This window comes from Brachyhypopomus gauderio, chromosome 6, assembly GCF_052324685.1.
Source record: "Brachyhypopomus gauderio isolate BG-103 chromosome 6, BGAUD_0.2, whole genome shotgun sequence".
Taxonomy (NCBI): domain Eukaryota; kingdom Metazoa; phylum Chordata; class Actinopteri; order Gymnotiformes; family Hypopomidae; genus Brachyhypopomus; species Brachyhypopomus gauderio.
Window position 1 is genome coordinate 29,084,491 of NC_135216.1, and position 17,500 is coordinate 29,101,990.

At 46.9% G+C, this 17,500-nt stretch overlaps 1 protein-coding gene across 6 annotated transcripts in view; it reads right to left on the reverse strand.

Moving 5' to 3' along the window:
* Window positions 1-17,500, reverse strand: part of grin2ba (glutamate receptor, ionotropic, N-methyl D-aspartate 2B, genome duplicate a) — an 88,778-nt gene that overhangs the window by 2,257 nt on the left and 69,021 nt on the right. For all 6 annotated transcript variants that reach the window (XM_077010307.1, XM_077010303.1, XM_077010306.1 and 3 more), the window contains 8 exons: window positions 16,012-16,183; window positions 8,049-8,202; window positions 7,465-7,590; window positions 6,471-6,700; window positions 4,183-4,343; window positions 3,821-4,008; window positions 2,758-2,996; window positions 1-698 (listed from right to left, as the gene is read on the reverse strand). The exon at window positions 1-698 is cut by the window's left edge and continues 2,257 nt beyond it. In XM_077010307.1, coding sequence (XP_076866422.1) covers window positions 1-698; window positions 2,758-2,996; window positions 3,821-4,008; window positions 4,183-4,343; window positions 6,471-6,700; window positions 7,465-7,590; window positions 8,049-8,202; window positions 16,012-16,183 — 1,968 coding nt within the window. The remainder of the gene's footprint in view (window positions 699-2,757; window positions 2,997-3,820; window positions 4,009-4,182; window positions 4,344-6,470; window positions 6,701-7,464; window positions 7,591-8,048; window positions 8,203-16,011; window positions 16,184-17,500) is intronic.

Here is a 17,500-nt window from a genome sequence, read left to right on the forward strand (position 1 = left end):
ATGTCGTCCCCACCACCGCAGTACCGATCGTGGCCCGCCATGTAGCCTGAACCTGAGGCCCCGCCCTTAAACGAGAACTTTCCATACAGTTCAGCCAATCCCTTTTGGAAGCCCGGGGCAGAGGGCGGAGTCTGGCTCTGCAGTAGGTCGAATTTGCTCATGTTCCTGTGCGTGAGGGCAGAGCAGGGCTGTGTGCTGAAGATGGGTGGCACACCTCCACCCAGGCCGTCACCGTCGAACACGCCCCCGTCGAACACGCCCCCTTCCAGCGAGCTGCCGGACCCCAGACTGGAGGGCCGTGGGGCGGGCGGAGCGGGCAGCCCCAGTGCGGAGCCCGTGTGCTGGTGGAGGTAGTCCTGGTACAAGCTGCTGTGGTTCAGGTGTAGATTGCTGAAGGTGCGCTCCACCTCACTGACGTAGCCGCTGAACATGTTGTCCTCGGGCTGGTACGGCGTCTTGCACTCAGAGTGGGCCAAACTGCGGCGATGTTCGCTGATGTCGTACACGGACGACTCACGGCGGATGAAGTCCAGGGCGCTGTGGGGTGAGCCGTTGACGCCCGACAGTGACGCCATGTTCTTGGCGGTGCGTAACAGACGCATGATGTTGGAGTGTGTGTTGTTCACGCTGGCAGATGGAGAATTGAGCATAGAACTCTTGTCCTCTATCTCAACGCCATGGATACAGCTGTACACCTCCTACAACACAGAGAGAGAGAGTCAGGAACACACACACACACACACACACACACAGATACAGCTGTACACCTCCTACAACACAGAGAGAGAGAGAGTCAGGGACACACACACACACGGATACAGCTGTACACCCCCTACAACAGAGAGAGAGAGAGAGTCAGGGACACACACACACACACACACGGATACAGCTGTACACCTACAACAGAGAGAGAGAGAGAGAGTCAGGGACACACACACACACACACACGGATACAGCTGTACACCTCCTACAACACAGAGAGAGACAGAGAGTCAGGAACTTACACACACTCTCTCTCACACACCCATACACACTAACTCAACCTTATCACTAACCCAACCCTAACACTAACCCAACCCTATCACTAACCAAACCCTAACACTAACCCAACCCTAACACTAACCCAACCCTAACACTAACCCAACCCTATCACTAACCCAACCCTATCACTAACCCAACCCTAACACTAACCAAACCCTAACACTAACCCAACCCTAACACTAACCAAACCCTATCACTAACCCAACCCTATCACTAACCCAACCCTAACACTAACCCAACCCTAACACCTACCATAACTTTAGACCAGGGGTGCCCACACATTTTCAGCTTGCGAGCTACTTATAAGATGACCAAGTCAAAATGATCTACCTACAATAAAAATGTAAAACAAATGTATTTCTTCTATATTATCATTATTTATTATTATTACTATTTAATATAGTGTATTCCTTCTTTCCTTTTCCTTTTAGGATAAATAAAGTATTTTATTCTGCAATATCCTTCCAAAGTTACTGGGTCAAATCTTCGGTCATGGCTTCAGAGCGCCGTGTGACATGTATTCCTCGATAGCTGGACAGCTTTGATTGAAGATTATATTTCAGATTTGTTTTTAAAGTCTCGGAACAATGAATTAGCGGCTTCAACAAATGCCTCTTTTATCATCTCTCCGTCTTGGTGTGACTGGTGTGCGGACAACTGGGATTTTAGTTCTTTCACCTTTCTCCTTCTCAGCTCGCTTTTCGGAGGAAAGTCAATGTCATAGTTTTTATGAACAGTCCGAAAATGCCGCTCCACGTTTCCCTTGTTTGGAATAACAACAGCACACTGACAGATGAGGCAACGCACTTAGAATACGACATAGTGAAATATAGTGAATACGACATAGTGAAATATAGTGAATATGACATAGTGAAACAAATCCTCCTCCCATTCTGTATGAAGTGGTTGGTTTTAGGCTTCCTACTCAGCACTCGTTTTTATACCCTTTTTATTTAGTTTAAATAAATTGTACCTAGCTACGCAGTAAAGTAACAAGTTAGCGTGGTTTAATGTGCATGCATAGGTGGTCAAAAGTTCAGAGGTCGAATTGGCTACCTTGTATGTCAATCAAAATACAACCGTCAGTGCAGATGGATGATAGCCTGTCATTCATCTCCTACTTTTTAATGTCATGTGATCTACCCTCACTTCCTTCACGATCGAACAGTAGATTGCGATCGACGTATTGGGCACCCCTGCTCTAGAGTTACAGATGTGGACCAGCTGTGATCCAGTAACCCTGATGCCCTTCAGTGAGTCCAGGGTTAGAGCTAGTGTGTGTGTGTGTGTGTGTGTGTGTGTGTGTGTGTGTGTGTGTGTGTGTGTGTGTGTGTGTGTGTGTGTATGTATGTGTGTGTGTGTGTGTGTATGTGTGTGTATGTGTATGTGTGGGTGTGTGTGTGTATGTGTGGGTGTGTGTGTGTGTGTATGTGTGTGTGTGTGTGTATGTGTATGTGTGTGTGTAGGTGTGTGTGTGTGTGTAGGTGTGTGTGTGTGTATGTGTGTGTGTGTGTGTATGTGTGTATGTGTATGTGTGTGTGTGTATGTGTGTGTGTGTGTATGTGTGTGTATGTGTGTGTGTGTGTGTAGTATGTGTGTGTGTGTGTGTGTGTATGTATGTGTGTGTGTATGTGTGTGTGTATGTGTGTGTGTGTGTGTGTGTGTATGTGTGTGTGTGTGTGTATGTATGTGTGTGTGTGTGTGTGTGTTTCTCACCCTGCTGATGGTGAAGGTGAATCCTGGTTTTCCAGAGCAGACTCCGATGAAACAGAAGCGTAGCTGCCAGTAGAACAGGTGTTCTGCTATGAAGGTGATGAGTGAGAGCGCCATGGCCGCCCCCAGCATGTAGAACACACCCGCCATGTTGTCCACGTCCAGCTGGCTACTCATCACCTCATTCTTCTCATGGTGACAGATCCCTGTTAGCCACAGAGCCTCCAGCTCCTCCATCTCACCTGCAGGAGAACACCAACACACAATCACATGACCAATCACATGACCACAAGACCAATCACACGTCCACATGATCACATGAACACAAGACCAATCACATGATTACATGAACACAAGACCAATCACACAACCACATGATCACACGAACACAAGACCAATCACATGACCACATGATCACATGACCACAAGACCAATCACACGTCCACATGATCACATGAACACAAGACCAATCACACGTCCACATGAACACAAGACCAATCACAAGACCACATGATCACACGAACACAAGACCAATCACATGACCACATGACCACAAGACCAATCACACGTCAACATGATCACATGAACACAAGACCAATCACAAGACCACATGATCACATGACCACAAGACCAATCACATGACCACAAGACCAATCACACGTCAACATGATCACATGAACACAAGACCAATCACATGACCACATGATCACAAGACCAATCACACGTCCACATGATCACATGACCACAAGACCACACGTCCAAATGATCGCACAATCACGCTATCACATAATCACATGATCATACAATCACACGACCACATAATCACATGACCATACAATCACATGAACACAGGATAACACAATCACACGATCATACAATCATATGACCACATGACTACACAATCACACAACCACAAGATTTTTTTAAATATCACTTATAATAATAATAATAATAATAATAATATCACTTTCCTGTTTCTCTGGGAACGTTGTGTACTTTACTACAATATTTATATTATACACACACACACACACACACACACACACACACACGTGTATGTGTGTACCGTCTCCAAAGAGCTGAAGAATAGCCAGATCAACATGTCTCTTCCAGCTCGAGTCTTTCTGGATGGCAATGCCATAACCGGTGGTGGCGAACACCTTCCCCGAGCCGATAGTCACCAACTTACAGCCCTCGTCCCTTCCAGCCATGTAGTTCATCACAGCAGCATCATAGATAAATGCATCCAGCTTCCTGAGATCCACAAACACATACAGTCAGCATCACTTAACAACAACCTTCAGGTACACACTTTAGAGTGAGTGAGTGAGTGAGTGAGTGAGTGAGTGAGTGTGTCTGTGTGTGTGTGTGTGTGTGTGTGTGTGTGTGTGTGTGTGTGTGTGTGGGTGTGTGTGTGTTGGTTCTAACCCAGCCTTCAAGCTCTGCAGGGCCTCGTCCACGTTGCGCTGGTGGAATTTGACCATGTAGGAGTGCATCTCTCTGTAGTTATTGCGAATGTTGCGTTCTGTACTGCCATTGGGGACGGTCCCGAACCGGAAGGGAGGAGAAAAGTCATTAGGCCTCTGGAACTAAAAGTGGCAGAAGAGGGAGAGGGAGAGAGAGAGAGAGAGAGAGAGAGAGAGAGAGAGAGAGAGAGAGAGAGAGAGAGAAAGAGAGTGAGTGAGGAAGAGGGAAAGAGAGAGAGGGAGAGATGAGCAAACGCATGAGAGCTGGAGAAAAACTTTATTTAACAAGAAGTATATGGTCATGTGATTTATATAACAGGAAGTATATGGACATGTGATTTATATAACAGGAAGTATATGGACATGTGGTTTATATTACAGGAAGTATATGGTCATGTGATTTATATCACAGGAAGTATATGGTCATGTGATTTATATCACAGGAAGTATATGGTCATGTGATTTATATAACAGGAAGTATATGGTCATGTGATTTATATTACAGGAAGTATATTGTCATGTGATTTATATAACAGGAAGTATATGGACATGTGATTTATATAACAGGAAGTATATGGACATGTGATTTATATAACAGGAAGTATATGGTCATGTGATTTATATAACAGGAAGTATATGGACATGTGGTTTATATAACAGGAAGTATATGGTCATGTGATTTATATAACAGGAAGTATATGGACATGTGGTTTATATAACAGGAAGTATATGGACATGTGATTTATATAACAGGAAGTATATGGACATGTGATTTATATAACAGGAAGTATATGGACATGTGTTTTATATTACAGGAAGTATATGGACATGTGGTTTATATAACAGGAAGTATATGGACATGTGATTTATATAACAGGAAGTATATGGACATGTGGTTTATATAACAGGAAGTATATGGTCATGTGATTTATATAACAGGAAGTATATGGACATGTGGTTTATATAACAGGAAGTATATGGACATGTGATTTATATAACAGGAAGTATATGGACATGTGATTTATATAACAGGAAGTATATGGACATGTGTTTTATATTACAGGAAGTATATGGACATGTGGTTTATATAACAGGAAGTATATGGACATGTGATTTATATAACAGGAAGTACATGGTCATGTGATTTATATAACAGGAAGTATATGGACATGTGGTTTATATAACAGGAAGTATATGGACATGTGGTTTATATAACAGGAAGTATATGGACATGTGATTTATATTACAGGAAGTATATGGACATGTGATTTATATAACAGGAAGTATATGGACATGTGATTTATATAGCAGGAAGTATATGGACATGTGATTTATATAACAGGAGGTATATGGTCATGTGATTTATATAACAGGAGGTATATGGTCATGTGATTTATATAACAGGAAGTATATGGACATGTGATTTATATAACAGGAAGTATATGGACATGTGATTTATATAACAGGAAGTATATGGACATGTGATTTATATAACAGGAAGTATATGGACATGTGATTTATATAACAGGAAGTGTAATGTGCTTCCAGCTCCTTCAACTTTGAAATGTCATTTACTGTTTCAATTCTCATCTGTATATCAGTAAATCAGTATGTACTATACTGCACTACACACAGGGTAGGTATCACTGTGCTTGTCTCTCTACTGCAGTAGACTTCGACTTAGACAATCTTTATTGTAATACATTGTACGTACGCAGAACCAAATTTCGTTGCATTTTGCAGTACACCTGGGGTAGGTATCACTGTACTTGTTTCTACTGTACTACAGCTGAGGGAATTATCCCTAACCCAATCTCTGTCCCAGACCCCAGTGCCCCTCTGTCCCAGACCCCAGTGCCCCTCTGTCCCAGACCCCAGGCCCCTCTGTCCTAGACCCCAGTGCCCCTCTGTCCCAGACCCCAGGCCTCTCTGTCCCAGACCCCAGGCCCCTCTGTCCCAGACCCCTCTGTCCTAGACCCCAGAGCCCCTCTGTCCCAGACCCCAGTGCCCCTCTGTCTCAGACCCCAGAGCCCCTCTGTCCTAGACCCCAGTGCCCCTCTGTCCCAGACCCCAGAGCCCCTCTGTCCTAGACCCCAGTGCCCCTCTGTCCCAGACCCCAGAGCCCCTCTGTCCTAGACCCCAGTGCCCCTCTGTCCCAGACCCCAGTGCCCCTCTGTCCTAGACCCCAGAGCCCCTCTGTCCTAGACCCCAGTGCCCCTCTGTCCTAGACCCCAGGCCCCTCTGTTGTACCTTCTTGTCGCTGAGACCAGAGACCTGGTCCACGTACTCCTCCTGGATCATGAAGGCAGCCAAGTTGGCAGTGTAGCTGGCCAGGAAGATGACGGCAAAGAAGGCCCAGACCGACACCATGATCTTACTGGTGGTGCCCCGGGGGTTCTGTACTGGGACGGAGTTATTGAACACCAGACCCCAGAGCAGCCAGATGGCCTTCCCTATGGTGAAAGATGGACCACCAGCCTCTGTGCAGAGAGAGACAATAACACCCAGCACAGATCAAACATCACAGCCAGTCACATCTACTTATCTATCATCTGGGTTAATGTTAACTCTGACCCTGACCCTAACAGTCCGTATGCACAACCCCGTCTATACTGGTGGGCGTATCCTAACGAATGTCGGGGCGGAGATACGGTCTCTGGCAGAGATACTGTCCTGCCTACCGGTTCTAATGCGCATGCTCTGGTGGAGATACTCTCCTGCCTACCGGTTCTAATGCGCATGCTCTGGTGGAGATACTGTCCTGCCTACCGGTTCTAATGCACATGCTCTGGCTCCAATTTTCATCTACTGCGCAAGCGCATCCAAGATGGAGGTGTCCGTGCGGCCATCTTGGTGGCTTCAAAAGTTCACAATGGGAGTCAACGGTGACGTACCGTCCATTATATATACAGTCACTGGTCTGTCCTGTGGGTCACTCATGTGGGTGTGTCCTGTGGGTCACTCATGTGGGTGTGTCCTGTGGGTCACTAATGTGGGTGTGTCCTGTGGGTCACTAATGTGGGTGTGTCTTGTGGGTCACTAATGTGGGTGTGTCCTGTGGGTCACTAATGTGGGTGTGTCCTGAGAGTCACACACAGGCACACAGACACACACACAGATAGAGACACAGAGACACAGACACACATAGACACACACACACACACACAGATACAGGCACACAGATTCAGACACGCACACAGATATAGACACACACAGATACACACACAGATACAGACACACTCACCCCGTCCATCAGCGAGGCAGCGGTTGTAGCCCACAGGGCTGAAATATTCAAACACAAACACCGCAATGGCAGAAACCAGTAGTAACATCACGAACATCATGACCCACACGTCAGCGCTGAAGGGCTCTGAGAAAGAGAGAGAGAGAGAGAGAGAGAGAGAGAGAGAGAGAGAGAGAGAGAGAGAGATGGGAAGAAAGATATAGGGAGCGGAGAGAGATATAGGGAGGGAGAGAGAGAATGTCAGAGAAGGTTTGGGGCAAAAGAGCATTCTTAACTAGGGATGTTTAGAGTAAAGGAGTCTTAACTGGGGGTGTTTAGAGTAAAGGAGTCTTAACTAGGGGTGTTTAGAGTAAAGGAGTCTTAACTAGGTATATTTAGAGTAAAGGAGTCTTAACTAGGGATGTTTAGAGTAAAAGAGTCTTAACTAGGGGTGTTTAGAGTAAAAGAGTCTTAACTAGGTATATTTAGAGTAAAGGAGTCTTAACTAGGGGTGTTTAGAGTAAAAGAGTCTTAACTAGGTATATTTAGAGTAAAGGAGTCTTAACTAGGGATGTTTAGAGTAAAGGAGTTTGGGTACAGCTTACCCAGAAAAGCAGATGGTGACACAGTGCCGTTGCTACGGGACACCATGACACTGATGCCTGTCTCAATGAAGGGTACAGAGAAGTCAATGACCTCCGACCTCTCCTCATTTATAGTGAGAGATCCAACTGCCATGTGAGCATTCTTCATCACCACCTATATGCGTAAGAAAGAGAGAGAGAGAGAGAGAAAACAGAGAGAGAGATGGAGACAGAAAGAAAGAGAGATGGGGTGAGATAAGGTATAGGCCCAGTCAGCACAGCCTGGCTATAGATAATGACTATAGAGACTGGCTATAGAGACTGACTATAGAGACTGGCTATAGAGACCAGCTATAGAGACTATAGAGACCAGCTAAAGAGACTGGCTATAGAGACTATAGAGACTGGCTATAGAGACTGGTTACAGAGACTGGCTATAAAGACCAGCTATAGAGACTATAGAGACTGCCTAAAGAGACTGGCTATAGATACTGACTATAGAGACTGGATATAGAGACCAGCTATAGAGACCAGCTAAAGAGACTGGCTATAGAGTGGCTATGGCTATTCCTGATTAACTGGATACGGACCCAAATGCCACAAAAAATTTTAACGGGAGACTATATTTTAAACCGGAGAATTTATTTTCAGACGAGTGTTACGTTCACCACCCATTTGAGTGTTACGTTAGCTATTACGACTAGCTATTGTGACTATAGAGCAGGTATCACCAAATGACGGACCGCGGTCCGGATCCGGACCCGAACGCCGTCCTGTCCGGACCCAATCACATTCCTGATTAACTGGATACGGACCCAAATGCCAAAAAAATTTTAACGGGAGACTATATTTTAAACCGGATAATTTATTTTCAGACGAGTGTTACGTTCACCACCCATTTGAGTGTTACGTTCGCCCCCCCCGCTCAACAACTTTCGTTTGCCACCGCGGACCCAGACCTAAGGGCTGGGCTATCTGCCAAAAATAGACAGCGGAAAGATTTAATTGATTACCCCTGCTATAGAGACTGGCTATAGAGACTGACTATAGATACTGGCTATAGAGACCAGCTATAGAGACTATAGAGACCAGCTAAAGAGACTGGCTATAGAGACTATAGAGACTGCCTATAGAGACTGGTTACAGAAACTGGCTATAAATACCAGCTATAGAGACTATAGAGACTGCCTAAAGAGACTGGCTATAGATACTGACTATAGAGACTGGATATAGAGACCAGCTATAGAGACTAGCTAAAGAGACTGGCTATAGAGACTAGCTATTGTGACTACAGAGACTGGCTATAGAGACTGACTATAGAGACTGGCTATAGAGACCAGCTATAGAGACTGGCTATAGAGACCAGCTATAGAGACTATATAGACTAGCTAAAGAGACTATAGAGACTGGCTATAGAGACTATAGGGACTGGTTATAGAGACTAGCTATTGTGACTATAGAGACTGGCTAAAGAGACTGGCTATAGAGACTATAGAGACTCGCTATAGAGACTGGCTATTGAGACTATAGAGCCTGGCTATAGAGACTAGCTATTGTGACTATACAGACTGGCTATAGAGCCTGGCTATAGAGACTATAGAGCCTGGCTATAGAGACTAGCTATTGTGACTATAGAGACTGGCTATAGAGACCAGCTATAGAGACTATAGAGACTGACTATAGAGACTGGGTGCCCCAGGAAAACAGAACATGCCAAGAGTGCAAACTGAACAAGACTGGAACAGAGCTGTATTTCCTGATAGAATGCTCAAAATTCAATGATATCCATAAATTCTAAACAAAATTAAATAATAAACACCCCACATTCAACAGGCTCACTGAACCAGAGAAACTCCCATACCTATTAGTACTCACACACACGCACACACACACACACACACACAAAACACATATACAACACACACACACCCACACCACACTAACCATTCTTATTCCTTGTATGTATTTATGATTTATTAAAACAACTGATAGATTTATTTTTTATATTTTTGTTGATTTTTCTGTTTGTTTTATATATTTATTTTATCCCCTAACAATTTTGCAGTGTTTAGAGCTGTGATCTCAACTGTTCAGTATTACCGTGACCCTGACCACAGCTACAGGGTTATAACTGTGACCCTGACCCCAACTACAGGGTTATAACAGTGACCCTGACCACAGCTACAGGGTTATAACTGTGACCCTGATCCCAACTACAGGGTTATAACCGTGACCCTGACCCCAACTACAGGGTTATAACCGTGACCCTGACCCCAGATACAGGGTTATAACTGTAACCCTGACCACAGCTACAGGGTTATAACTGTAACCCTGACCACAGCTACGGGGTTATAACCGTGACCCTGACCACAGCTACAGGGTTATAACCGTGACCCTGACCACAGCCACAGGGTTATAACTGTGACCCTGACCACAGCTACAGGGTTATAACCGTGACCCTGACCACAGCTACAGGGTTATAACCGTGACCCTGACCACAGCCACAGGGTTATAACTGTGACCCTGACCACAGCTACCGGGTTATAACTGTAACCCTGACCACAGCTACGGGGTTATAACCGTGACCCTGACCACAGCTACAGGGTTATAACCGCGACCCTGACCACAGCTACAGGGTTATAACTGTGACCCTGACTCCAACTACAGGGTTATAACTGTGACCCTGACCACAGATACAGGGTTATAACTGTAACCCTGACCACAGCTACGGGGTTATAACCGTGACCATGACCACAGCTACAGGGTTATAACCGTGACCCTGAGCACAGCTACAGGGTTATAACTGTGACCCTGACTCCAACTACAGGGTTATAACCATGACCCTGACCACAGATACAGGGTTATAACTGTAACCCTGACCACAGCTACCGGGTTATAACTGTAACCCTGACCACAGCTACGGGGTTATAACCGTGACCCTGACCACAGCTACAGGGTTATAACTGTGACCCTGACTCCAACTACAGGGTTATAACTGTGACCCTGACCACAGATACAGGGTTATAACTGTAACCCTGACCACAGCTACGGGGTTATAACCGTGACCATGACCACAGCTACAGGGTTATAACCGTGACCCTGAGCACAGCTACAGGGTTATAACTGTGACCCTGACTCCAACTACAGGGTTATAACCATGACCCTGACCACAGATACAGGGTTATAACTGTAACCCTGACCACAGCTACCGGGTTATAACTGTAACCCTGACCACAGCTACGGGGTTATAACCGTGACCCTGACCACAGCTACAGGGTTATAACTGTGACCCTGACTCCAACTACAGGGTTATAACTGTGACCCTGACCACAGATACAGGGTTATAACTGTAACCCTGACCACAGCTACGGGGTTATAACCGTGACCATGACCACAGCTACAGGGTTATAACTGTGACCCTGAGCACAGCTACAGGGTTATAACTGTGACCCTGACTCCAACTACAGGGTTATAACCGTGACCCTGACCACAGATACAGGGTTATAACTGTAACCCTGACCACAGCTACCGGGTTATAACTGTAACCCTGACCACAGCTACGGGGTTATAACCGTGACCCTGACCACAGCTACAGGGTTATAACCGTGACCCTGACCACAGCCACAGGGTTATAACTGTGACCCTGACCACAGCTACCGGATTATAACTGTAACCCTGACCACAGCTACGGGGTTTTAACCGTGACCCTGACCACAGCTACGGGGTTATACCCGTGACCCTGACCACAGCTACAGGGTTATAACCGTGACCCTGACCACAGCCACAGGGTTATACCCGTGACCCTGACCACAGCTACAGGGTTATAACCGCAACCCTGACCACAGCCACAGGGTTATACCCGTGACCCTGACCACAGCTACGGGGTTATACCCGTGACCCTGACCACAGCTACAGGGTTATAACCGTGACCCTGACCACAGCCACAGGGTTATACCCGTGACCCTGACCACAGCTACAGGGTTATAACCGCAACCCTGACCACAGCCACAGGGTTATACCCGTGACCCTGACCACAGCTACAGGGTTATAACCGTGACCCTGACCACAGCCACAGGGTTATAACTGTGACCCTGACCACAGCTACCAGGTTATAACTGTAACCCTGACCACAGCTACGGGGTTATAACCGTGACCCTGACCACAGCTACAGGGTTATAACTGTGACCCTGACCACAGCTACAGGGATATAATTGTGACCCTGACTCCAACTACAGGGTTATAACTGTGACCCTGACCACAGATACAGGGTTATAACTGTAACCCTGACCACAGCTACGGGGTTATAACCGTGACCATGACCACAGCTACAGGGTTATAACCGTGACCCTGAGCACAGCTACAGGGTTATAACTGTGACCCTGACTCCAACTACAGGGTTATAACCGTGACCCTGACCACAGATACAGGGTTATAACTGTAACCCTGACCACAGCTACCGGGTTATAACTGTAACCCTGACCACAGATACGGGGTTATAACCGTGACCCTGACCACAGCTACAGGGTTATAACCGCGACCCTGACCACAGCTACCAGGTTATAACTGTAACCCTGACCACAGCTACGGGGTTTTAACCGTGACCCTGACCACAGATACGGGGTTATAACCGTGACCCTGACCACAGCCACAGGGTTATACTCGTGACCCTGACCACAGCTACAGGGTTATAACCGCAACCCTGACCACAGCCACAGGGTTATACCCGTGACCCTGACCACAGCTACAGGGTTATAACCGTGACCCTGACCACAGCCACAGGGTTATAACTGTGACCCTGACCACAGCTACCAGGTTATAACTGTAACCCTGACCACAGCTACGGGGTTATAACCGTGACCCTGACCACAGCTACAGGGTTATAACCGTGACCCTGACCACAGCTACAGGGATATAATTGTGACCCTGACCACAGCTACAGGGTTATAACCGCAACCCTGACCACAGCTACCAGGTTATAACTGTAACCCTGACCACAGCTACGGGGTTATAACCGTGACCCTGACCACAGCTACAGGGTTATAACCGTGACCCTGACCACAGCCACAGGGTTATACTCGTGACCCTGACCACAGCTACAGGGTTATAACCGCAACCCTGACCACAGCCACAGGGTTATACCCGTGACCCTGACCACAGCTACAGGGTTATAACCGTGACCCTGACCACAGCCACAGGGTTATAACTGTGACCCTGACCACAGCCACAGGGTTATAACTGTAACCCTGACCACAGCTACGGGGTTATAACCGTGACCCTGACCACAGCTACAGGGTTATAACCGTGACCCTGACCACAGCTACAGGGATATAATTGTGACCCTGACCACAGTTACAGTAGGAGAGTGAGCGGCAGGTCATTTACCAGAAGGACCAGCAGAGAAAGAATAAAGAACAACAGTACCAAGAAAGTGGGTCACCACGTTGGGTCACGCTGGAAATAGAGACGCCCCCCCACAGCCCGTCTGTCCCCGCTGCATCCAGAGGGATGGGTAGTCCTACATACCTGACTGCTAAACTAGGGCAAAACAGAACCCAGAAACAAGCAGTGTGAGTGTGTGTGTGTGTGTGTGTGTGTGTGTGTGTGTGTGTGTGTGTGTGTGTGAGAGAGAGAGAGAGAGAGACTGTGCGTGTGTGTGTGTTTGTGAGAGAGAGACTGTGTGTGTGTGTGTGTGTGTGTGTGTGTGTGTGTGTGTGTGTGTGTGTGTGTGTGTGTGTGTGTGTGTGAGACGGGAAGGACAAGGGCAGACAACATGCTCCTGGATGGATGTTTTCTCTTGTAGGGCGCGTGCGCACACACGCACACGAGGGCACACACACACACTCACTCTCTCTCTTACCCACACACGCGCACACACACTATCTCATGCACACTCATATTTCACACACACACAGACACACACACACTCTGTCTAATTCATACACACATGCACTAATTCTCTCTCTCTTTCACACACTCTCTCCTTCACTTCCCCTCACTGCCCTCACTCTCACACACTTTCTCTCTTTCACAACACACACTCTCTCTCTTTCACACACACACACACATACTTTCTCTTTCACACGCTCTCTCTCACTCCTGTACTCACTCTCTCTCTGTATTTAGTGAAAATGAGGGATGCAGATCCTGCATGTGTATGACTACATTTCAAATAATAACCCCAACCCTAACCCTATGACCCTTACCCTATGACCCTTACCCTATGACCCCAACCCTATAACCCTTACCCTATGACCCCAACCCTATGACCCTTACCCTATGACCCTTACCCTATGACCCCAACCCTATAACCCTTACCCTATGACCCCAACCCTATGACCCTTACCCTATGACCCTTACCCTATGACCCTTACCCTATGACCCCAACCCTATAACCCTTACCCTATGACCCCAACCCTATGACCCTTACCCTATGACCCCAACCCTATAACCCTTACCCTATGACCCTTACCCTATGACCCTAACCCTATGACCCTTACCCTATGACCCTAACCCTATAACCCTTACCCTATGACCCTAACCCTACAACCCTTACCCTATGACCCCAACCCTAACCCTGACCCTTATCCTATGACCCTAACCCTATAACCCTTACCCTATGACCCCAACCCTAACCCTATGACCCTTAACCTATGACCTTAACCCTATAACCCTTACCCTATGACCTTACCCTATGACCCTAACCCTATGACCCTTACCTTATGACCCTAACCCTTACCCTGTGACCCTAACCCTAAACCTTCTACCCTAACCCTTACCCTATAAACCTAACCCCAACCCTAACCCTATGACCCAAACTCTATGACCCTAACCATAATCCTAAGACTGGGGTTAATAGAGGTATAAACCAGGAACTGCCCTGTTGCAGTTTTACAAAATACAATACTGGGGTCTTTTATCATGCACTGACAAAACACTGTTTCTAAAACACAAATTAAACTTAGAATGTAAAGAAAGCATAAAAAAACACCACCACCATCTCATAACACCAACACCATCTCACACCACACCAAGACCATCTCACATCTCACCGCAGATGTTCTCCATGACAGACCACCTCTGACCTCCACCAACACTTCACAGCACCACTACCACCTCCATCATTAGCTCACACAACCACCACCATCTCACAGTATTACTACCACAACCATCTTACACCACCTCTTAACTCACATAATCTGTGAGTTAAGAGGCACAATCTGTCCACGCCCTCACCTCTTCCCTTGTGATCTTTCAGGTCTCTAACTCCTCCCCTGTCATGTTACAGGTCTCTGTAACTCCTCCCCTGTGATGATTCAGGTCTCTAACTCCTCCCCTGTGATGTTACAGGTCTCTAACTCCTCCCCTGTGATGTTACAGGTCTCTGTAACTCCTCCCCTGTGATGTTACAGGTCTCTGTAACTCCTCCCCTGTGATGATTCAGGTCTCTAACTCCTCCCCTGTGATGTTACAGGTCTTTAACTCCTCCCCTGTGATGTTACAGGTCTCTAACTCCTCCCCTGTGATGATTCAGGTCTCTAACTCCTCCCCTGTGACTGTAACTCCTCCCCTGTGATGTTACAGGTCTCTAACTCCTCCCCTTTGATGTTACAGGTCTCTGTAACTCCTCCCCTGTGATGTTACAGGTCTCTGTAACTCCTCCCCTGTGATCCTACAGGTCTCTGTAACTCCTCCCCTGTGATGATTCAGGTCTCTGTAACTCCTCCCCTGTGATGATTCAGGTCTCTGTAACTCCTCCCCTGTGATGTTACAGGTCTCTGTAACTCCTCCCCTGTGATCTTACAGGTCTCTAACTCCTCCCCTGTGATGCTACAGGTCTCTGTAACTCCTCCCCTGTGATCCTACAGGTCTCTGTAACTCCTCCCCTGTGATGATTCAGGTCTCTGTAACTCCTCCCCTGTGATGATTCAGGTCTCTGTAACTCCTCCCTTGTGATGATTCAGGTCTCTGTAACTCCTCCCCTCACCTCTCCCACCATGCCATTCCAGGTGCCATTGATCTTCTTTCCATGTTTGCCATTGGTGACCAGGTATAGGTCGTAGGTGAACTTCACTGACTTGGCAACCTTCTTCAGGATATCGATGCAGAAACCCTTACAGCATCTTTTAATGTAGATCCCAGAATCTCCTGTCTGATTACTGTGAGAGAAATACAGGGGAGAGGGAGGGAGGAAGAGAGAGAGGGAGGGAGGGAGGAAGAGAGCGAGAGGGAGGGAGGAACAGAGGGAGGGAGGAAAAGAGAGAGGAAGGGTAAAGAGAGAGCATGAGAGAAAAGGAGAGGGAGGAGAGAAAGAGAGAGGAAGTGAAGAACAGGGATGGAGGGAAAGTGAGATGTAGAATGTGTGTGTGTGTGTGTGTGTGTGTGTGTATGTGTGTGTGTGTGTGTGTGTGTGTGTGTATTCATTATAACTGAAGACATACGAGTGACAGACAGCAAGATGTCCAACTTGGATTCTTTCCCAGTTAATCTAGACATGCAGTCACCTGTCTGTCTGCATGTTTGTCTGTCTGAAACAATCACCTGCCCATGGAGTACATAGCTGTCTGTCTGAAATATACTGCTCAAAAAAATAAAGGGAACACTAAAATAACATCCTAGATCTCAATTAATAAAATATTCCAGTTGAAAATCTTTAGTTATTGCATACTGGAACAAAATAACAAAAATATGGATGTAAATCAGTATTATTATCCCCTGGGGGTCTGGATTTGGAATCATACTCAAAATCAAAGTGGAAAATCAAATGACAGACTGATCCAACTTCAGTGGAAATTCCTCAAAACAAGTTCAAATGAGACTCAGTAGTGTGTGTGGCCTCCACGTGCCTGTATGACCTCCCTACAACACCTGGACATGCTCCTGATGAGACCTCCCTACAACACCTGGTCATGCTCCTGATGAGACCTCCCTACAACACCTGGTCATGCTCCTGATGAGACCTCCCTACAACACCTGGACATGCTCCTGATGAGACCTCCCTACAACACCTGGACATGCTCCTGATGAGGCGGTGGATGTTCTCTTGAGGAATCTCCTCCCAGTCCTGGATTAAAGCGTCAGTCAACTCCTGGACAGTCAGTGGTGTAACGTGGCGTTGGTGGATGATGTCCCAGATGTGCTAAATTGGATTCAGGTCTGGGGGACGGGCGGGCCAGTCCATAGCATCAATGCCTTCATCATGCAGGAACTGCTGACACACTTCAGCCACATGAGGCCTAGAATTGTCCTGCATCAGAAGGAACCCAGGGCCAACCACACCAGCATATGGTCTCACAAGGGGTCTTAGGATCTCATCTCGGTACCTAATGGCAGTCAGGCTACCTCTGGCTAGCACATGGAGGTCTGTGCAGCCCTCCAAAGAAATGCCCCCCCCACACCATTACTGACCCACTGCCAAACCGGTCATGCTGGCGTATGTTGCAGGCAGCAGAACGTTCTCCATGGCGTCTCCAGAC